General features: G+C 39.3%; 1 protein-coding gene across 1 annotated transcript in view; it reads left to right on the top strand.

Moving 5' to 3' along the window:
• Positions 1-21358, top strand: part of LOC140492257 (matrin-3-like) — a 92915-nt gene extending 71557 nt beyond the window's left edge. Inside the window, exons 9-15 of the mRNA XM_072591188.1 lie at positions 2169-2309; positions 4714-4845; positions 6825-6877; positions 8026-8443; positions 11283-11601; positions 16012-16133; positions 17908-21358. Of these exons, the coding sequence (XP_072447289.1) occupies positions 2169-2309; positions 4714-4845; positions 6825-6877; positions 8026-8443; positions 11283-11601; positions 16012-16133; positions 17908-17973 (1251 nt within the window). The 3' untranslated portion in view covers positions 17974-21358. The remainder of the gene's footprint in view (positions 1-2168; positions 2310-4713; positions 4846-6824; positions 6878-8025; positions 8444-11282; positions 11602-16011; positions 16134-17907) is intronic.
• Positions 21359-24379: the final 3021 nt, after the last annotated feature.

Here is a 24379-nt window from a genome sequence, read left to right as displayed (position 1 = left end):
GCTATGTGCATGGACAAACAGGACGACAGATTTTAGGAGAGATGAGACTCCTGACTTCTGGTCCTGCAAGTGTGCACTTTTAACTGGTATGTTAATTTACGGCAGGTCATTACATGTTTCAAGATGCCTCTTTTTTGCCCTCCCTCACTCTGTTGAACTGCTCAGATCGTGTTTCTTGATGTCTGCATTGCAAATTGGCTGTATGGTCAGTTTTGTATAGTTTCAACTTGGAAAAATGCTTATTGCAGACTGATGAGTAGCTGAGAGTGCTGATTTGTCCAGGTATTAGGGTTAGACTCAGCTGAATCAATATCCTCTTCAGATGTTGTTGTAATCGAATTGAATGGCTCCCACTTTTATGTTTGTAGTAAGAACAACTTCTACAACTTAAAATGACCCATTGTGCTGCACATGGCTAGACGCATCTATAACACTTGTCTTTGCAATTTGAGACACAGCTAGCACATTTCATTAGGCTTTGAAAGTAGACTGTAATAGCCTGGTTGCCTGTGGTCTCCATCTTGAAATCTTTTATTTCCAATTTGTTAAAGGAAATCTACACTATCAGTCAGTGCAGTCATAACGAGTGACAATAGCGAGAATTGTGAAGATAATGACTTTGCTGAGTTGTGATTCTATAATTCCGTTAGGAAGGAATTATGATTTGGTGATGAAGAAGAAATAGCAGTTATCCATTTCAGAATAGCTGCATGTGATGGTGGTATTGTGCAACAGCACCATAAATGGTAGGTGCTGCTGCTAAAGAAATCTTGTTGAGCTACATCAAGATGTTTGAAAATGATATGCAATGCATCAATATGCACTCAGTCATGTGTTTTGCCCAAAACTGTTGACTGGTCTGAGAAAAATTTGAAGCATTTGTTTGTATATTAGTTATGAAGATGATGACACCTAATATTCAAAGAAAACCCTATTATTGTGAAATTCAAGTATAAAATTTAAATTTCGTGATTCTTGCCTTGGAATCAATTGGAAGCTATTATAACCTCATCCTATCGGATCGAATAAAATTTGGCTATGTTTGGAAAATCACTTGAAGTATACTTTTATAAATCCTGCTTGCATCCTCTAAATTCTCAATTCATTGTCACCTTCAATACAGTTTTGTTCTTTAGTGTGCAGCTGTTTTGCAATATACTTTATTTTAAAATGGATTAAAGCAAGGGTGTTGTGAACCCCCATCACAATAGCACTCCCTTGTATTTAGTTGCTAAAGAGCAAATATAAAAGTAAATCATGGCTGAACCCTTCAATCAAAATGGAATTTGGACCTGGACCTTGTGATAAATTGTGTTTATATGGGGTTCCAAAGTGAAGAATAAGTTTTGTTTTGTACATACTTCAGACTTCTCTGCCATTCAGTAATTCTTATTCTGTGCTTTTCTGATGCCTCGATGATGATGCCTTTTTCCACTTGAGGCAGGGTGGAGATTTTAAAAATAAAGGGGAGGCAATGGCCTAATAGTATTTTTGCTGGACTGTTAATCCAGGCACCCAGGTGATCTTCTGGAGACTTGGATTCGAATTCTGCCGTGACAGGTGGTGGATATCGAAATCACTAAGAATCTGGAATCAAATGATGACCATGGTTTTTTATTTCTTCACTACTGCCCTTTTAGAGAGGAACACTGCCATCCTCTCCTGGTCTGGCCTACATATGACTCCAAATCCACAGCAATCCTACATCGCAGGAATGAATTTTGAAAATCAATTATTTTATGTGCTAGATCATTCTAATCCTTGCTGAAAATTGTAGTAAATGAAGATGGGGGTTTGGAGCCTGGTCTGCTATCTGAGCATTCTTAGTTTGAAAATGTTTACAACAGCATCGATACATTAGAAATAGCAGGCGTAGACGTGAGTAATAGGGCCCTTGTACCTCAGCTTTTTAAATTTGCCTCGAAAGTATGTTTATATGGGTATTGTTGGAAAGTCATAAACTAATTTTGTAAATCTTTTACTTGAATTTCTGGTTTGGCTGAAAATCTAATTGTTCTCTAATTTGTGGTGCCGGGTAGTTGGTGGAGAAAGGGAAATGGTGAGATGTGTTTTTAGCATGAAGATATCCAGGATGTTTCATTCAGTAAATATCAACAGTTAAGTATTGAGGATTATGTTTAAATATTTTTCCATGCTTTCACATTTAGGGCAAAGAAAGTGAAGAACGAAGCCGGGTCGTCCACATCAGCAACTTGCCTTCTGTTGGCTATTCTGATTCAGAAATTGTATGCCTTGGTATGCCCTTTGGAAAAGTGACCAACTACTTACTAATGAGAGTTAAAAATCAGGTACTGTAGGATTAAAGTACTGCAGTAATATGAAATATTTCATTAATATTCATCGTTTTAAGTCAGTCAAATAATCATTCACATTTGATTATTTTGACTATTTGTTTGGCACTTCTACCTTGAAAAATGAATAGGCATTTACAAGGAGGAGAAATTTTAGTTACTTGATAACATTTTGACTTTTAGATGCTGGAATTCTGCTTGTTTTATTTTTATTTCCATACTCTCCCTTCACTCGCCGCCCTCCTGATCTTCTTCCCTGGCCCCCCAACCTTTCCACAACCTACCTACCTGCCCAGCCCAGCCTGTAGGAGAGTGTGTTCTGCTGCTGGCAATGTGATGGATCTGTGGAGTTCAAGGTCAGCAAGCACAAGTCTTGATGTTTTGGGATAGAGGGACACAGACCAGCAGAACCCAATGCTCAGTGAAGTTTGGCAATGCAGAAGGAAGGAAAAGTGGAGGACCGACTAGATTTGGGAAGTGGGCTAGTTCGTAGGAGGAAGAGGGTAACGTGGAGGAAGAGAACTGATCATTGTGTGTTCAGCGGGGTTTCACTGAGTCTTTGTTACCAGGGAATATGGAGATCTTGGCTGAAAACTGCATGAAGTCATAGAAGTGTACAGCATGGAAACTAAATCCCTTGATCTGTGTCGGCCAGATATCCTAAATAAATCTAGTCCCATCTGTTAGCATTTGGCCCATATCCCTCTAAACCGTTCCTATTCATATCCCCATCCAAATGTCTTTTAAATGTAGTACTAGCCTCCACCATTTCACCCGGCAGCTCATTTCCATATACACACCACACTCAGCGTGAAAAAATTGCCCCTTAGCTCCCTTTGAAATCTTTCCCCTCTCACTTTAAACCTATGCCCTCTAGTTTTGGACTCACCCACCCCAGGGAAAATACCTTGTCTGTTTACCCTATCCAATCCCCTCATGATTTTATAAACCTCAATAAGGTCACTCCTCAGCCTCTGACTCTCTAGGGATAATAGCCCCAGTTTATGTTGTCTCTCCCTGTAGCTGAAACCCTCCAACCTGGTCAACATCCTTCTTCAGTATTTTCTGAACCCTTTGTACATTTTTACAGAGTACTGCCATAGCATAGATTTCCATATCTACAGAACAACCTCGATTATCCGAACATGACGGCAGGGAATATTTTGTTTGGATAATGTTTTTACTGGACCTTGAGACCCTTGTTCGGATAATCCGGAATTTGGATAATTGATGTTCGGATAACCGAAGTTGTTCTACATATGATGATTTGTAATATGCATATGTTTTAACTGGTAGTGGTCTGCTGTCCTTGCCATGCAGATGCTCCCACAATTCAGTTAGGAAGGAATTATGATTCAGTGATGAAGAAGAATTAGCAGTCATCCATTTCAGAATAGCTGCATGATGTAAATGATGGTGGTTTTGTGCAGCAGCACCGTAAATGGCAGCTGCTGAAGAAGAAACCTTGTTAAGTCACATCAAACTGTTTGGAAATGATATGAGTGATACATTTTGTTTTAGGTGGATTTGTTTTGGTGTAGCTTTTTCTCTAACGTTGTGTGTTTGGTTGGTGTAGAAGAGTTTCCATCTGTTTATCTATCCATGCTGCTTTATTTATTTTTCAGTTTTAACTTTTGAGCCATAGACAGTGATTAACTCATATGCCCTAGCTGTTGCAATAGCACAGAAGCAGCTTTACTGCTCCCAGTGTTAAATTCACAATGACTCATTAGTAATAGGTGTATATGAAAAAATTGAGTTAAAATGTTGATATTGCAGACATAAAGAGAAAACTGACATGGGGTTGGAGACATAAAAATATGTATGAATAATTTAGCAGAAATAGATTCAGTGAAAGAGTACCTATATTAGTGAAGTATGACATAATTTCTATTGCAAGAGTTGGAAGAAGTTGAAGCCAAGTAGGCAGTTTTAACTGAACCATTGATATAAAATGATGGTCAAGCCTAAACATGTTAAGTGAGATGGGAATTATTATTTCTCAATGCACATTATGAAGAGATTTTAATTATGATGCTTTGCTAGATTTGCAACACCTCCAGAAGCAATTGATATTACTAAAAATAGTGACTTTGATAGCATTAAAGTTAAAGCTAAAATTACTTGCAGAAGTAAAGGTCCTTAACGGATCCTTAAGGCCAGGTTAACTTGAAAATCATTAACCAGCAATAAAAGAGGGGAATACCTCGTACCCAGAGATGAATTTCCTTGGTAAGTTTGTGTCAGTTGTGCTTCCCTGCTAAGACAGATGATTCTTAATTAAAAGTGCATTGTTTGAAAGACTGAACAAGCAGCCACCTTTGATATTTTTCCTGTTGTACTGAAGCCATTATTCCAAAACCTAGTTACACTTTCCAGTGACACTTTGTTTCAATCACAGGTTTTCCTGGAAATGGAAACACACCAGATGGCAATGGCCATGATAGAAAAGTTCAAGAAAATCCCTCTGATGTTCCATGGCAGAGAACTGAAAGTATATTTGTCTGAAAAATACAGAAGCTTAGTGTTAAGGGTAAGTTGTGTGGCTAATGTTCAGTTATAATCATAAAAGTTGAGGCCAGTGAGTGTTTAAGGATGAAATTGCAGAGTATTTGGAATTGCATGGTAAAATGGGGCAAAGTCAATGTGGCTTCATCAAAAGGAGATAATGCCTGATAAGTCTGTTAGAATGCTTTGAGGCTGTAATGAGTAAGATAGTCAAAGCTGAGCCAGTAGGCATATCTATTTGGATTTCCAGATGGTCTTTGACAAGGTGCTGCACAGGAGGCTGTGAAATAAGGTAACCCTTGGTGTTTGCAGCAAAGCACTAGCAAAGATAGAGGATTGGCTGACTGGCAGGAGGGAGAGAGTGGAGATAAAGGGATATTTTTCAAAATGGCAGCCGGTGACTTGTGGAGTTCTGCAGGGGTCAGTATTGGGATCACAACAATTCATGGTGTACATTAATGATCTGGATGAAGGAACTGAGGGCGTTGGTGGTGATTTTACAGATGACACAAAGTTAGGTGGAGGGACAGGTTCAAGCAGTGGGGAGGTTGTAGAAGGACTTGGACAGGCCAGGAGAGTGACAGAAGGAATACAGTGTGGCAAAGTGTGAGGCTTTGCACTTCGGTCAGAAAAATAGAGGTTTTGACTTTTCTAAATGGAGAAAGTGTGAGGTGGAAGTGAGAACCATGAAGTGACTTGGAAGTCCTAGGTCAGGATTCTCTTAAGGTTAACATGCAGGTTCAGTTGGCAGTTAGGAAGGCAACTGCAATGTTTGTATTCATTTCAAGTGGGCTAGAATATAGGAGTAAGATGTACTGCTGATGCTGTTTCAGGCTCTGGTCAGACTACATTAGGAACATGAGGAGCAGTTTCAGGCCCTTTATCTAAGGGGCTGCCTTTGGAGGGGATCCAGAATATATTTATAACAGGGATCACAGGGGTGAAGAGCTTGTCCAATAGGGAATGATTGAGTACTCTGGGTCTGTACTCGATCAAGCTTAGAAGGATGAGAAGGGATCTCACAACTGAATACTGAGAGGCCTAGATAGATTGAGCGTGGAGATGATGTTTCTACTAATAGGAGAGACTAGGATCCAAGGGCACAGCCTCAGGTTGATGGGATGGCCCTTTAGAACTGAGCTGCATGATTAATTTGTGGAATTCATTGCCGTAGAAAGCTGTGGAGGCCAAGTCAATGAGTGTATTTAAGGACATAGGTTCTTGATTAGTAAGGGTAGGAGAATGATATTTACTGACGTCAGCTATGATTGAATGGCAGAGCAGACTCAATAGGCTGAATGACCTAATTCTTTTTGGTCTTACTGTTGTATTTCATTGACATTTTGATATTGAGATTAGCAAACTCTAGACTTTTTCTGGCACACAAATGCTCGTTTGATTTGTGTTGCCAATGTGGTATAATTTACTTCAACCAACATATAGTGCTCCTGTCTGAGTAGAACCAGCATGGCTCCAGTGAGCAGCTGGGCAATGCTGTTAGGTAATTTAAGCAGCTGTGTGGTTCTAGGTATATATTCAGAGCACGTATCATATAGATACATTTGCCTTCTAGACCCTTCTGTTTAAACGTAGAACTTTCAGTTGGATTAATGGATAATTGCGGAGTGATTATGGCATATTTTGTTAAGCTCTAACAAACAAGTTATTTAAACTGTTTAACAAGACAGCCCATTTATCAAATAAGGTCAGGAGTCACATGACACCAGGACCCACAGGTTTATTTGAAATCACAAGCTTTTGGAGCGCTGCTTCATGAGCCTGACAAAGGAGCAACGCTATGAAAACTTATGATTTCAAATAAACTTGTTGGACTAAACCTGGTGTCATGCACCTTCTGACCTTGTCCACCCCAGTTGACACCGACACCGCCGTCTCATATTGATTTAGATATAGGAGTACAACATGTACTTTAAGAATTGTCCGGCATACCTCGGGTATTAATTCAGGTAGCAATGGGGGATTAATATTTTTGTCTTTTTTCAGAAACCAGGCAAAGGAGTTGATGAACTGTTGAGGAACAGAGAGCGAGAAAATCGGTACGCTATCTGCTCGGGTGCTGAAATCTGTTTTATTGACCTTGTCTCCAAATTTTAACTATAACCCATTCAGAATTAGTTAAACTTGTTTGAAAGGCAGCTACTCTGTAAGTAGCAAGCTACAGTTGATTAACTTCTGATCATTTCAGGTGTGAATTGTTTAGTGATCGGCATTTACTTTTACAAATATCATTCAAATGGCATTTCAGAGTACCAAGGTACTTGGTTTCTAAGGCATTAACAATTAGCGAGCGACCACTTGTTTGTTAAAATGTAACAATAGCATTGTTGTATACATCTCTGCTGCTAATTCCAAAGCATTTTTAGTAGAGGCTTGTGGAATTGGTGACAGCCATCAAAGATGGATTAAAGTATATGGAAATGAAAGAAAACAATAAAGATTAAAAGTTAATGTTTCGACTCACTCAACCTCACCTGTTTTTCTTGAGCTAAGTTAATAGATTTATTTCCAAACTTTAAAAGACTGTACTTTCTCCTGGAGTTGTAGGACATCGATTTATATGTCATGTGATTTTCAGAATTCCATACCTTCCATGGCTATAGATTCAAGGTAATTTCAGCCCAATTTTCTTTTACTGCAACCTTTTGACAGCAGGAAAATTAGATCTTGTGGATGAACTTGTTTAATTTCCTATGTCACTATTTTGCCTATACCATATTTTTTGGCAGGGTCTATGAGCTCAGTTGACTGGTTGCTTTGCAATGCAGGTAAACACCAACTGTGGGTTCAATCCCCACACTAGCATGGTGACCCTCAGGTTAAACCACCACCAGTTGTCTTTCTATATTGAGCGAGAGCCCTATGATCCACAAGGCCTATGGCAACTTTACCTTTACGTGATCATTAACTGAGAAACAGACCAGTGACCTTCTAGATCTCTGCCATTATCACAGATGTATAGGAAATGCATAAACACCACTACTTTGTCAGATTTAATTAGCTTATCCCTGGGGTTGGGAAATACTTTTCATCTGGTTTTTTAATGCCAGCTAAAATCACAAGCTTGTAATCCAAATAATCACCGAAATAAACCGATGTTAAAACTGAAGACCTTTTTTCTTTTTTAAGAACTATTTGTGGTACTTTCTGAAATATCGCGTGTTAAAGATGTCTGTTTTGATTTCAGAAAAAGGGGTCGTTCTCATAGCCCTCCTTCTAAAAGAGCACGATCACCCAGCAACAAGAGAAAGGCTCAAGATAAATCCAAGAATTCTAAGGAAACAGACCATGAAAATGCACAAACAGGCTCTCCTTCAATGGAGAATGCAAGCCCGAAACAGTTGGAAGGAGAGAATGTTGCAAAAATTAAGTCACAGGGTGGCCCTTCTCCAGACACCAAGAACTACGAAGAAGGTGGTACAGAAGACTTACTATTAACGTATGATGAATTAGTGAAGGACAAATCTGCAGCTGGTGACAGAGAGGATGATTTGGAAGTGGAATTGGACCCAGATATAGAAGTTGGGCACTTCAATGAAGGTGAAATGAAAGATGAGTCTGATGCAGAACTAAGCTCTCGAGATGCAACGCTGTCATCTGAGAAGGTAGGCATTAAAAGTTCACAAATTTGCAACTACATGAGTATTCTAACAATTAAAATGTGTTAAAATGTATTATTTGGATTCCAGAAACACAGGTTATGTTTTGTTTCTCCCTTCCAGTATCCATATTCTTTTACATAGTTGGTGTCAATACTTTAGAATTCTTGCATTTCAGTCACTTTTCATTCTAGTTTCAAGTCAGTGTGTATTTGTAGTATAGTGAGTGTAATGTGTTAATAATGGGTAAGTTTGTATGCTGTACAACATAGTCATTATGGTAAATTGCATGAAATAGGATTATCTTTTTTGAAATAAGTGCAACTTTGTCCTTTACAGCTGAAAAGCCTTGAGATTAGCAGGAAAGAGCCTGAGATGACTTACTGCTCCTAAGCTCCAGCATAGCAGTGCTAAATTATGCTTTGAAGCACACCCAATGGTTTCAATGCAACCTTCACATACATATTGAATATTACCATCATCCTTTATGGGGGTGGAATATAAAGTGGTTATTTATTTTATTCACTCATGGGACATGGGTGTTGCTGGCTGGGGCCAAAATTTGTTGCCTGTCCCTAGTTGAAGGTGAGAAAGTAATGGTGAGCTGCCACCTTGAACTGCTGCAGTCCATGTGCAGTAGGTTTATCCACAGTGCTATTAGGGAGGGAATTCCAGGATTTTGACACAGCAACACTGAAGGAATGATATATTTCCAAGTTAGGATGGTGAGTGGCTTAGAGAGAACTTGTAGGTGGTATTACTCCTATGTATCTGCTGCCCTTGTCCTTTAGGTGGAAGGAGTTGTGAGTTAGATGTGCTGTCTGAGGATCTTTGGCAACGTTTGCAAGTGAAACTTGTCGATTATATGTACTGCTGCTACTGAGTACCAATGATGGAGTGACTGAATGGCAACACATCCACAAATAATCAAGTGGGCTGCTTTGTCATGGATGGTGTCAAGCTTTTTGAGTGTATTTGGAGCTGCATTCATCCAGGCACTCCTGAATTGTGCCTTTGGTGGGGTAATGGGGTGAGTTAGGTAAAAACAATGACTGCAGATGCTGAAAATCAAATACTGGATTAGTGGTGCTGGAAGAGCACAGCAGTTCAGGCAGCATCCAACGAGCAGCGAAATCAACGTTTCGGGCAAAAGCCCTGATGAAGGGCTTTTGCCCGAAACGTTGATTTCGCTGCTCGTTGGATGCTGCCTGAACTGCTGTGCTCTTCCAGCACCACTAATCCAGTAATGGGGTGAGTTACTCACCGCAGTATCCCTAGCCTCTGACCTGCTCTTGTGACTGCTGTATTTATGTTGTGAGTTCAGTTCATCCTGGTCGATTGTGAGAGATTGTGATGTTAACACCATTTGAATGTCAAGGTAGCGGTGGTTACATTATCTCTTATTTGAGATGGTCATTTAAGTGGCCTGTGTGTTTCTTGTAGTAAACTGATAGTCGATATAAGTGCAATCATTGCAGCATAATTGGAAATCTCATATACCTAGCAAATTTCTTTCACCTTTTCTTTTGGATGTGGCTGTTTATAAGAAAGTGTTCAGTTGCAGTGTGACTTCCATATTATTGTGGTGCAATTTTTCAATGTAAAGCATCTCCCATTTCCAAACTGCTATCATTATGTATTTCCTGAAATGTAGCATCACTAGATGGAGCAGTTTTCACTTCCTGTCTGCTTCCAAGATTTTTTTCTATCACTGCTGAAAAACTCTTCAGAGTTCCTTGCTTTGAACATGTATGTTCTTATAGTGAATTGACTATGTATTATAACATATGATGTGCAGATTTCAAGGCACAATATCCACAGGGAACCAGTCTTAGAGCTACTGGACTGACAATACATTATCTATCTGTTTATGTTGGACCACCGCAACATATTCCTTTATCATTAACTACATCTTGTTGAAACAAGCAAACTCTACTAAATAGGTGACAGCCAAATGCTGCTTATTTCTCAACAAATTGGGATCAACCTTCCTAGCTTAAGACTAATCAAGGCTTGTCACTTTACTGTTAATAAGCATTAATGGGTGCATTCTCCATGACAACACCTCTACCAATTAGATCTAACTCGTCAACAGTCAGCACTGTGATAAGTGTGTATGTTGGTCTTCTGCTTGAATTGGTATTCTTGCAAACTGTCTTGGTGAGTGCAAGATAAAAAGCTTTGACAAAATGTCTTTTCTCAGCAGTTCCTAAAAGAATATTTGTCCATCTGGATCAATTAAACTACCATGTTTTATACAGCCAAACAAAAGCCATTCGGGTCCTCCTGCTTTCAGTAATCTACTTGAGTTGTTGAAAAGGTCTTTCTTTTGGCCATTAGTCCAATACTGCTTGATGAGCTTTCTAGTTTGAGTCGTGGGCATAATGCTTGGATCCTTTAACTGATTCTTGGTGTCGACTTCAGCTTTATTTAGAAGAAGCTGCCTTAGCTCCTGTATTGATTCAGATGTATGTCACCACCAAATTTGAATAACCTTTTATATGGTCTTCACCTTCTGCAGAAACATCCTTCTTTTCCCTTTTTTTTTGAGTCCTTGCCTCACTCTATCAATTTGATGTTTTAGTAATTTGCTCCCTTCAGGGTGGCTGAAATTTAGGTCCAACTAAAATGATAAGCAAGAGGAGTTTGATGGCCATTGTATTTAAGCATGGCTCCTTTAGATCATCAAACTCAAAAAGGCTAGTACCTCATTCTTTTGTTACCTCAGCCAAAACAAATCATTGGATCAGCCTAGAGATCTTACAGTGGATCTTGTATGTATTGTGAAGCTGCTCAATCTTTTTGTGAATGAATGACCTTTTTTGTTTTTTTTTCCTCTCTGTAGAGATCAGAAGGCATTCGATGTCCAGAGTACATGGATGAGTTTTTTGCCCTTGATGAGATTGATGATCCAGATGGTCAGAAAATCAAATCTGCTCAAACAGACAAAATGCTTACTGATGACATCAAAGATGAACAAGATGCTGAAAATGAAAGTTATCTAAGAAATAATATGAATGAAAACACTGATGTAAAAACAGGTGAAGAAGTGAAGGGAAACATGTCCACATTAAGTGGAGAGCCATCAAGCGAGCAAATCCAGGCACTCTCTCCTCTTCCAGAAGAATACAAGCTTGGGCCATATAAACCCAACAATCCTGTAGGTAAGATTTTTCTTTAAATAGTACCTGGGATGTCGCTGCTAAGACTAGAATTTATTGCTCATCCTTTAAATCCTTAATTGTGGTGAGCCATCTTACTGAGTGCAATCGACAGGTTAACTAGGCTATTTCAGAGGACAGTTTGATCACATTGTTGAGAGTTCTGGAGTTATCTATTGCCCATAGCATTTAGGGTCAGAAGACTTTCTTCCCTAAATGAAGTTAATTGAATTATTGAATGAGATGGGGTTTTTTTGAAAAGGCAATCTGATGATCAAGAATGGCAATCATTACTGAGAACTAGCTATATATTCCAAATTTTTAATTTAATTAATTGAATTTAAATACCCTGTATTGGATTTGAACTCTTTGAAGTCACTAGTCCAACAACCTTAGCATCAATTAATCCCTTAATATTTTCTTTCTGTCTAGACAACTAGATTCTTCAGTTGCTTTTCATCAGAAAACTGAGGAGCCTATGAGTTAAAACAATGCCTTAGAGCTAATTCTTATGAATAAATTACTCCATGTGATGTGAACGCACTTCCCAGTAAGATCAGTAATAACCAATCGTTCCTGAATGATTTTCCCTTTCCTATCCCTCGTCTTTAAGGGCTGATTATAACAGGTCCTTGGCAAAAGTGGGTACTGCAGGTGCTGGAAAAGCACAGCAGGTCAGGCAGCATCCGAGGAGCAGGAAAATTGACCTTTCAGGCAAAAGCCCTTCATGATGAAGGGTTTGTGCCCTAAATATCAATATTCCTGGTCCTCAGATGCTGCCTGACCTGCTGTGCTTTTCCATCACTACTCAAATCTGTAACAGGTCCTTTCCCATGCAGAGATTGGCTATTTCAGCAGGTGGGCCTGTGAGTACTATGAGCCCTGAGACAGAATTGACACCTGCCAGTGCTGGACCACGCTGCCACATCACATCTGAGTGGATATGGAGTTGAGTTAACTGTTTGCTCGCCAAACAACCTTGTAATGGAGAAAAAAAACTTCACATTTCGGATAAAGAATTGTGTACCTGTACATAGAAATGAATGTTACTAAAGATAATGTTGGTCAGAAACAGGGTTCATTCTCATGGGGAATGAGGAAATGGGAAAGTAATTGAGCAAATACTTGAACCTGGATTTTCATTCCCTGGTCAGAGCATAGAGAGTTGGGCTATTTCTCAGCATCACAGACCTGAACTTGGAAAAAGTGGCCCAGAAGGTCAGACTTTCTTTTCATTGCGATGGGCCACCCTTGGAGATGAGCCAGAATGAATGCAGAGACAAGCTGAGCAGAAGTACAATAGTTCACTGTCACTATTTAGAAGTTTATTTCATTTTAAAATACCTGTAGACCTTACCCCTCAAGCTTCCTACCCTCATAACCTTTCCCTCCCAGCCCTCACTTTCCAAAAACATATCGTGTCCCATCCATGTCACCTCATACTAACCTCTGCCAGTTTCATCTCGACTTCCGCTACCTACTCTTTGCCCTGAAACCAATTTATCAGTATCCATTATGGTCAAACCTCAGTACCTATGTAGAGATGAAGTTCTTTTTATTGCAAGGAGAGTGGAATATAAAAGTAAGAAAGTTTTGTTGCAATTGTCAGAATGTCGGTAAAGCCATGTCTGGACTATTGTGTATAGTTTTGGTCTCCTTATTTAAGAAATAATGTAACTATGTTTAAGGCAGTTTGAATTAAAACATAGGATGGCTGGATTCTCATTTGGGAAAACCCATTTTCTACAATACAATTCTTTGCCTACCTAATGTTATAAGAATAAGCATTTAATTGAAATTCACAGTCCTCATAAGAACAAGCATTGAAACTAATTTATAGTTTAACTTTAAAGAGTCTATAACCACTTGGAGCTCTCAGTCAAATGGCAGGCACACTACTATGATAAAGGATGGTTGTGAAATAAGTGATGTATCAGAATTCCTGTGATGGGAGTCCTCGGGTTATGTCAACAGACATAGGGAAATAGCAGGCAATGCTCTGTGTTAATGCTTCAGTTGGCCAGGATTTTAAAAGATCTTGACAGCTCCTTTTGATAGGTCCTCTTGATATTTAGTCTGGGCACAGATTTTAACAGAACTGTTGACACTTACCATATGTTTGTGTGGATAGTCAATGTGTTTATGCAACTGTATCCACTTCATGCCTACTTGTACCATTACAAAGGGTACTTAACCCTTGGGGAGGTTATCTTACCTCTCCAAAAGAATACCGTAGTTATCTAAATAATTGCAGAAAGTGACCAGCTCTTAGAAGTTTTGCTGTGCACACTTAAGTGCACTTTTGGGTAACCAGAATCTCACTATGGAACCATCTGATGATTTGAATAACCAGCTGCCTTTGTGAAGTCTGAATACATGAATATCATCTTGATCCCATTCCACTCATGTGAAAATGGCAAGTGCTATGTTTGGGGATGGGACTTCGAATTTTTTGGACTTAACCATTTTTGCCACAAGCAAGAAGCTTTCCTGTAAAAATGTTATCCTTTATGCGTACCTACACAGTACACAAGTTGTATATACACACCACAAATGGAGAGTAACCAGAGACAGATGAAAGTAATTTGAACTGTAAGTTGACAGATGTTAAACTGATGGCTAACATTTTTTAGCATTCAAAAATGAGTAGATGCAGATAGTAGATCAGTGATTATAAATTTCTACTAGATTTCTGACACTGGTGATTTAGAAAGCTCCCAGTTTAAATATGTGATGCAATCGTGTGGACTAGCCCAAGGAATGGGGTACAAAAATATTGGTAACTATTGGTAACAGTCTGAGAGATCAGGAACTGACTGCACAGCTGTAATTGGAGGAGCATTGAGCATGAGAGAATCTGAGTAGCTGCTGCTTCAATGTAAATTTTGTCTCTTCCATGCTGGTTGCTCCAACTCCTCTAATCACAGATCTCATCCTCCTGTTCTTGCTGCTCCTCCAGTGACATGGTCTGTGATTGGAGGAATGTTGATGACCATTGAATCAGTTTGCAAAGGATCTAATTTTTTTTCTTTGATTGCATCCACAGTGGGTTCCGAGAAAAATAATAGAGATCATGGCTGCCTGTATGTAAAAATATGTTTAACAGTCTAAACTTTTCTAGCAATGAAAGTGTTTATGTAGGAAATTGTAACTTGGCAAGTTTTTAAACCAAAAATGCATGTTTATGCATAGAGATATTAGTTTGATGATGAGCATTAAGGTAAAGCCCAAGTCTCTAAAGTGGCAATGAATTCATAGACAGAAATTATATTCACAAAAGGCTGTCTAAATAATAATTTGCCGTTACGTAAATTGTTCAGTATTCTTGTACCAGTAGACCCCAGCATCTGGGTCTTGAACACTACCAGCACTCATCAGAAGCCAGACTCCTTCCTGAGGGAAATGCTACTAAGTAGAAATGAGGTGAGATTAGGTTCCCTACAGTGTGGAAACAGGCTGTTCAGCCCAGAAGTCCACACCAACCCTCCGAAGAGCGACCCTCCGAAGAGCAACCCACCAAGACCCATTTCCCCCTGACTAATGCACCTAACCCTATGGGCAATTTAGCATAGCCAGTTCACCTGACCTGCACTTCTTTGGACTGTGGGAGGAAACCAGAGTACCCGGGGGAAACCCATGCAGAGACTGGGAGAATGTGCAAACTTCACACAGACAGTCACCCGAGGCTGGAATCGAGCCCGAGTCCCTGGCACTGTGAAGCAGCAGTGCTAACCACTGAGTCACCGTGCCACCCAGTGCAATGTTAAGAGAACAAAACCTGTTGCTCCATTGTTGTGGTTGGTTTCTGTACTTAAATTGGCTGCAGACCTATGTATCTGGGGCTCAGTGCAGTTTATTAGCAATAGATTTTTAATTGAACAGATTAACTGATGGATGAGAAATTCAAGCTTAATATTAAGGTTGTTCTACGGTGGATTCAAAAGGGTCAATTTGCCGCTTCTAAGACCTGAAGCAGGACCTGTTTAATGGAAATCCCAGGCTTTTAAGCAATGTCTTCATTGTTCAAATGTTACCAACCATTGAATAACTAACAGAGAGCTTGGTTAAAAACCCTATAGTAATAGTAGTGCATCATAGTGTCAGGCATCAAAGTAGGTACTGTTATTAATTTTGTAAACTGCAACACTTCTTCATCTTTACAACAATACCTTCATTTCTTAATTTGATAAAGTACGCTGGTCCTAATCACCCTACATACTTGAAGTAGTATGTAGATTTCTGAAAAGTAGTGTATATAGTATGTAATGTTCAAACTGCATTGCCCTGGAATACTTCCTTCAAGTGTATATTTTGTACTGGTAAGGTTAGTATCTGCTGTGTTTACTTTGGGTCTGTTAAAGTATTTGCATCAGAAGGATCATTTAGATTCTAATGTTCTCTGTCTTCTTTCAGGTTTAGATTATGTGGTTCCAAAAGCTGGCTACTACTGCAAACTTTGCCGTCTCTTCTACACAAGTGAGGAGACAGCTAAGCAGACGCACTGTGGCACCGTTGAGCATTATGAGAGACTTAAGGTAAGTTCGGTTGTTCAGGGAAGCAGGTCTTTCTCTCTGTATACATGTCAGTTTTTTGAAGAAGATTGTAAGTTGTATAATACGGCCTAGGTAAGGTTCAAAAGGTAACACAAGTATGGAACTATGTATTGTTGGAAAGAGGCAATTCAAATAGTGCATTTAATTCATGTTTAAATTAAAATATCTCTGACCATATCTGTAAACCTTTTAGTAGGAGGATGACAGATTGAGGAATGAAAAAATCATTACTTTACTGATTTTCTTTTGGTAGCAATGCATTATTTGGGGTTTTAGAAGCTATTTTTTCCCATTTGGAATGTTAGTTACACCCGGCAATAGTTAAATTAAGCTTAATTCAGCAGTTTTTTATTCTGTATGGATGTGTAAGAATGTTTTTTTTAATGATACTCTATTGAGCAATTGAATCATTCCAAATTCTATCTCCACTATGTCTAATCTTGTTGCAGTTAGGCATGAATAGTTTTTAAATTTCCTAAAAGTTTGTTTGAAGTGTGAGCTGTTAACTGTTCAGTAAGGGCAATAGGAAACCTGGAGCCTTGATGAGCAAAACAGATAAAATATATATAATTTCTTTAATACTTTATATAATCTTTATATAATATATACTTTATAAGATTAAAGAAATACAGAGGAACAACTGGCAAAGTGAGTAAGAGCTGGTAAATTCAAATTAGGTACATCAAGTGAGGGAAGCATTGAATTAAGGGAGACATAAAAAGACAGGTTTTTAAATTTAAAAAAAGTTTGAGAACTAGGCACTTTAAATTTCCTAAAGTAATTTGCAACCTGATTTTGTGTTTGTTTAAAATTGTTTTTTTTTGTTCATTAGCAACAATACATAATTATCCCACCATTAAAAGGGTTTTTGTGATGTTACTTTCTAAACTTGTGGCAAGTTTACTGGACGATGTACATTAAAAATACAGAAACTCCATGAAAAACACAAGATGCTGTTTTTGTGAAGCTTAAAGTAGGGGAGTGCCAATTGGCTATAAACTGATGACAATTCACACTTTACAGAATCTACAAAGTTAAAAATTTCACAACACCAGGTTATAGTCCAACAGGTTTAATTGGAAGCACTAGCTTTTGGAGCACTGCTCCTTCATCAGCTGGTTGTGGAGGACACAACCAGATGAAGGAGCAGTGCTCCGAAAGCTCGTGCTTCCAATTAAACCTGTTAGACTATAACCTGGTGTTGTATGATTTTTAACTTTGTACACCCCAGTCCAACACTGGCATCTCCAAATCATGTTTACGGAATGTCTCGTTCTCAACCTAAGTTTCCAGCCAATTTATGCAATAATATAGGATACTTTATATGCGCCTTTCAGTAAAATCTGGTCTATTCAATTGCATTAGGAGTGCAGCAATTGTTCTGTAGGCAGATATGCCATCCTCAATTTATTGTGTTGTAGACAAGGATTCATGTTGTAAGTTTGTTCAGTGAGCTGGTAAATTTGTTCTCATACCTAAGAACAAACCTACTAGCTCAGTGAGCAAGCTCTCAACCTGAGCTACAAATGATCTCAAAAATCGCAACCCGGATTCATGTATGGCTTCATAGCTGGTTATAAATTTCATTTTTATTTTTGCTTTGAAATCCATCATAAATACTTAACTAAAAATAAAATTTTACTACTTTCACTGGAAATCACTCACCCTGCTTGTCATTGTAGTTCAAATAGTAAAATATGGAGTTTTGGTTTTTGACAGTGTTGGTTAATTCAGTCTTTCTACTGTACTTTTAAAGAAAGCGCTGGCCAAGCAAGCTATGGAATACTGGAGAGAAAAGCAACAGCAATTCGTTCTGGAGTGACTGAACAAGAACTGAGCAAAACATTGAGAAGCATAATTCCAGTATTACCCAAAACATTGAACACAATCTGACAACCCAGATGGATATGGTCTTTTTGCAATTTTTAAACTAGAAAGATTTATATGAGTATCGTGCTCTAATGATGAAAACCTTAGGGCTGTAAGAAAGTTTAAGTTTTGAAACATTGACGATATATTATAACTTTAATGTTCATGTTTCTTTTTGGTTTTGAAGCTTCATTAAGTGGAACTCCCAACTGCAGTAATCACTTCCTTCCAACAGTGAAACAGACTCTGTACTTTAATCCTATTATCCTACAATGTTGATCTCAAACACAGTATCATCTTTTCACAGTAAATTGCTTCTCATCACTTCACTATATTGATTATTTTTCATGAAACAGTGATGATTTCAGTCTAGCAAATGAAGCTTCAAAATATTTTTTAAAGTTTGATTTGTTAGCGCCTGTTTAAAATAAAACTGAAAGTGTTGAACTTCTAACATACAGTATTTGTCTCTGGTTAAATATCTGTGATTGGCTTGTGGAGACATGAAGCTTTTAATCATTCATTGCTAGTTATGTTTTGTTGAGCTAATATAAATGTTGACAATGTAACTGGCAGTAACTGGAAAACAGTAAAATACTCTTCAGAAAGAATGAATGAAAGGTTAAATGGGAATGAATCTCATCCATCATTGTTCCTTCACTGGTTTAAATTAGAATATTGAGTTGTCAGTTATATTTTCAATTGTAAAACCATAAGTAGGGAGTTTGTAATCTGGGTTGTGATATATTGGACCAACACTGATATCCATCCATTTCAACCCAAACTAAGCAAATATTTTGAGATTTTCTTTACCACATATATAAACATTGGGGAAAAATCTGTTTTTGTCTTAAAATAGTTGTTACTTCATTCATTTAGTGAATTTTCATCTCCAAGTAGGAATTATTGTCACCTGCAGTATAAACCAGCTATAAGAAATGTCATTGTCTGGCAATTTACATGCGCTAAGTGCAACATACTTGGGATTGTTCGGCTCTTCCCTCTATGGATTAGCAGTAATTCATGTTCTCTGTGATTTTTTTTTCATACATTAAGGTTATGTACTGTAAGTACTCTAACATTTTTACTTTCGTAAGCTTGCTAAAGAACCATATTCAACACTTGGTGTGATGTTCAGTAAACAAACAATTTTAATTTATAACAAGCTCTCAATCTGCAATGCAGAGTGTTCTCCAAATATCATACTTGGTTGTATGAATTTTGTTCATAGCAGAACATACTTAGCTCATTTTATTGACTACTGTCATATTCAGTTTTCATTAGGACCAAGTGATCACTTAATGTAACAGCCAGTTTTTGAGGCACGTAACCATAATTGTCAGAGATTTGGTCAATGCTTGAATAGTAGAATAGGTTTTTTAAAGATCTCTTAATGCATCAATTTAAAAGTATATATGAAATGCTGCAGTTTTTATTAACTTGGCTAGCCCTCAAGTAACATGTGGAAACCTCATCAAATTTGGATGACTCAAAATTCTGAATCTGGAATGCAATAAAAAAAAGTGTATTTTGGAAGTTCCCATTACTGTTTTTTTTAGACTGAGGTAGATTATTTCAAGACAATATCTCGGCTGTGATATGGGCACCCCATTTGGCTTCTTGAGATCTTTGTACTTTAGTTCAGTCATTTAGATTGCAGCAAAATACCTGACATGCATGATGAAATCAAGGTCTCCAGACATTGTAACATGACTGCCTTAGAGCATTTAGATCAATGCTTTCTAAACTTGAGGCTTGAAAATTGTTGTGATTGTTCAGTGAGAACTAAGAGAGCAGGGGCCTGTTACAGTGGAAGCACAGCTGTTATAATTCAGTCAGAGCTTTACAGGGGCCATTACTGCCCCAGAGGTCATGACCCCAAAGTCCAAACCCCTTTCCACTTGGGAAACCCTAATTTAGAAATCACCTGCATGACCCTCCTAGAGACAGAGTGGAATGGAAAAATGAGGGGTATTTTGCTGAATTTATTGACTTGTATGCTGCATTCAGTGAAACAACTTGCCAAACGGATAATAAAGGGGCATGAACTACATTGGTTAATTCAGATGTCGTTATCCAAAATCCTGTGCAACTGCAACTCAGTTTTAGATATTTCGTGTTACTGATGTCATGCATGTCATTGTGTAAATTCTTGCATATTGTGTCATAAAGATATTCAAAATATGTTTGCCATCAGTAAAAAAAAAAATTGTAAATCCCAAAGGAACCAAAGTGACTTGAAACAATGGTTTGACACCACTGGATTAATTAAGCCTCAAAATTCTTGTCAGTTGCACAATTTCTAGGCGTTGCATTGTGCAGTATTTGGAAAGTGTAGAAGTTCAGATATTTTGAAAAAAACTTGAACTGTCTATGGGGAACAAACAACAATGGCATTCAGAAAGTCTAATAACTCAGAATTGCCACAAAAATTGATTTTTTTTCATGTTGATAAGGTGTCAAAAGATCAGATTTGAGAACATTGAGAGTTCTTTCACTGTCCTAAATTTTATATAAAATAACTTGTTTTCAGTTTGACTCAGTCAAAACCAGATTCTTATCTTCATTTACAATTGAACTCAAATACTTGCTTTTGCATTTTTAAGAGCAAGCATGCTTGTCTATTAGATCTAAGAGTGTATTTAGTAAACTTCTGAGAGATGGTGTTGGTATTTAAAGTATACAGACATACTAAATCATTGCCGATTAGAACTGTGATGTACTCTTGCTTCTTGTTTAAATCTGTGGTCTTTAGTACAGACATTGTTTTGTATTCAAACTGTGGAAATATTTTTCTTTGGTTTGATCTGTAATGAACCAAATGTTGTACAAAGAAGCCTTGGTAGATCACTTGCCTTCCAAATAGATGGCCAGAATTGATAGCTAGATTACCCTATCAGGAGAATCTTTCTGGCTTGGTCAGATAAGTGTTCCCAATTCTTGGGCAGCATGTGAAAGCGAGATGTTCCCTCTTAGAAGTGATATGTGACTCCCAAGTGATGTATAACATTCTGAGAACAGCTAAACATGGAATACTGCTCTAAGCAGTAAATTGGTGAGTAACTTCGTGATTTGAAAACTGGTAGTTAATGAAGTGGGCCGGCTTTCTTTTATTTCATGTTTGATTGCAGTGTTGTTAAAATTGTTTGCTTTTAAACTCTTTCTTCAACTTTAATGTGTCCAGGATTGGTTGGAAAACCAGCTTTAAATGATAAAATGTGAAATTGTTGGTTTATTTTGTTTGTTTAAAATTGTGCTGTTGAGAAGGTTGGCTGGAATGGAGAGCCTGTTATGCCTGAACACTACACAATAAAACTTTTATATTGTTATTGGTGAAAGATGGTCTTAGGAGATTCAACTTTTTTTTCCCCCCAGCAAGTGTAAGGGGATAAAGCTTGAAGTGCTGAGAAAGATAAAATCAAGAATTTGGGAGGAGTGTTTGATTGGTTTTTGTAAAAGCAGAAGGTCACAAAACTAAAACACAACAGACTTGTGGTAAACCCCTTGTGTCTCAGTTTGGTACAGTTTTCTCTCCACTGAATAACTATGTGGATTCCAATCCCACTGCAGAATCTAAACAAGTAAACTGGGCTGTCATTTCAATCTCATGTTGAGGTGTGTTATGTCGATGAGAGGAGACATCACATTGTGGCATGTCCACCTATTGGGTGGGTCAGTAGCATTATGCTAAAGGGCATGGTGTTCGAGAAGTAAGTTTGCTCACTGAGCTGGAAGATTCGTTTTCAGATGTTTCATCACCATGACTAGGTAACATCATCAGTGAGCCTCTGCTGAAGCGCTGGTGTTATGTCCTGCTTTCTATTTGTGTTTAGGTTTCTTTGGGTTGGTGATGTCACTCCCTGTGTTGATATCATTTCCTGTTTTTTTTTTCCCTCAGGGTGGTAGATGTGTTTGTTGACAGAGTGCTGGTTGGAATGCCATGCTTCTAGGAATTCTTGTGCGTGTCTCTGTTTAGCTTGTCCTTGGATGGATGTGTTATCCCAGTCAAAGTAGTGTCCTTCCTCATCTGTATGTAAGGATACTAGTGAGAGAGGGTCATGTCTTTTTGTGGCTAACTGATGTTCATGTATCCTGGTAGCTAGTTTTCTGCTTGTTTGTTACAGTTCTTGCAAGGTATTTTGTAAATGACGTTCGTTTTGCTTGTTGTCTGTATAGGCCCTTTTAATTTCGTTAGCTGCTGTTTTAGTGGGTTGGTGGGATTGTCAGCTATCAAACTGCCATTTCTAGATGTCACAGTAGAGCAAACCGTCATGGGCCCCAGCTATGCCTGCCTCTTCGGATATGTGGAACAGTCCATCTTCCGCCGCTACACTGGCACCACACCCCACCTTTTCCTCCACTACATTGATGATTGTATCAGCGCTACCTTGTGCTCCCACGAGGAGGTTGAACAGTTCATCCACTTCACTAACACCTTCCACCCTGACCTCAAATTTACCTGGAACATGTCAGACTCCTCCCTCCCCAGACCTCTGCATTTCTATCTCGAACGACCGACCCAACACGGACATTTACTATAAACCGACTGACTCCCACAGTTACCTAGATATCACCACCTCCCACCCTGCCCCCTGTAAAAACGCCATCCCATATTCCCAATTCCTTCACCTCTGCTGCATCTGCTCCCAGGAGGACCAATCCCAATACCGAACAACCCAGATGGCCACCTTCAAAGACTGCAATTTCCCCTCTGTGGTTGACGATGCTCTCCACCGCATCTCCTCCACTTCCTGCTCCTCCGCCCTTTAACTCTGCCCCTCCAATCGCCACCAGGACAGAACCCCACTGGTCCTCACCTACCACCCCACCAACCTCCAGATGCATTGTATCATCCTTCGTCATTTACGCTACCTCCAAACAGACCCCACCACCAAGGATATATTTCCCTCCCCTCCCTTCCCCTAACAGCATTCTGGAAAGACCACTCCCTCAGCGACTCCCTCATCAGGTCCACACCCCCCACCAACCCAACCTCCACTTCCGTCACCTTCCCCTGCAATCGCAAGAAATGCAAAGCTTCCGCCCACACCTCCCCCCTTACTTTCCTCCAAGGCCCCAAGAGATCCTTCCTTATTCGTCACAAATTCACCTGCACCTCCATGCACACCATTTACTGCATCTGCTGCACCCGATGTGGCCTCCTATACATTGGGGAGACAGGCCACCTACTTGCGGCACGTTACAGAGGACACCTCTGGTTCAGCCGCACCAACCAACCCAACCGCCCTGTGGCTGAACACTTTAACTCCCCCTCCCACTCCGCCAAGGGCATGCAGGTCCTTGGCCGCCTCCATCGCCAGACCATGGTAACACGACGCCTGCAGGAAGAGCACCTCATCTTCCGCCTAGGAACCCTCCAACCACAAGGGATGAATGTAGATTTCTCTAGCTTCCTCATTTCCCCTCCCCCCACCTTATCTCAGTCCCAACCCTTGGACTCAGTACTGCCGCCTTGACCTGCAATCTTCTTCCCGACCTCTCGGGGCCCCCCACCCCCTCTCCAGTCTATCACCCTCATCTTAACCTCCATCCACCTATCGCATTCCCAATGCCCCTCCCCCAAGTCCCTCCTCCCTACCTTTTATCTTAGCCTGCTTGGCACACCTTCCCCATTCCTGAAGACAGGCTTATGACCGAAACGTCGATTCTCCTTCTTGGATGCTGCCTGACCTGCGCTTTTCCAACAACACATTTTTCAGTCAGACTTCATATCAACATCTACAGGAAAACAGCACATACAGACCAAATACTGAACTACAGAAACAATCATCCCAACACCCACAAAAAAAGCTGCATTAGAACATTATATCGATGAGTCACTACACATTGCTGCACAGAGGAAAATCACCTTTACAGTGTATTCAAAAAGAACAGGTAGTGAATGAACACAGTCTGCTAATTTCTCAGCAACAAACCCAAATAAGCAGACAAAATGCACGCAGAAACCCGAGCCACTCTCCTCTACATCAAAGACATCTCAAATGACTGCCAGACTACCCAGACATCTTGGCATCATGGTAGCCCACAAACGCACCATCAAACTAAAACAACAGCTAATGAACTTGAAAGACCCAATACAGACAACAAGCAAAACTAATGTCATTTACAAAGTACTGTGCAAGAACTGTAACAAACACTACATTGGACAATCAGGCAGGAAACTAGCCACCAGGATACATGAACATCAACTAGCCACAAAAAGACATGACCCACTTTCACTAGTATCCTTGCATACAGATGAGGAAGGACACCACTTTGGGACAATACATCCATTCAAGGACAAGCCAAACAGAGATGTGCACGAGAATTCCTAGAAGCATGGCATTCCAACCAGAACT

Source organism: Chiloscyllium punctatum, chromosome 20 (assembly GCF_047496795.1).
Source record: "Chiloscyllium punctatum isolate Juve2018m chromosome 20, sChiPun1.3, whole genome shotgun sequence".
In the NCBI taxonomy this organism is placed as follows: domain Eukaryota; kingdom Metazoa; phylum Chordata; class Chondrichthyes; order Orectolobiformes; family Hemiscylliidae; genus Chiloscyllium; species Chiloscyllium punctatum.
This window is presented reverse-complemented; position numbering and strand designations above follow the sequence as displayed.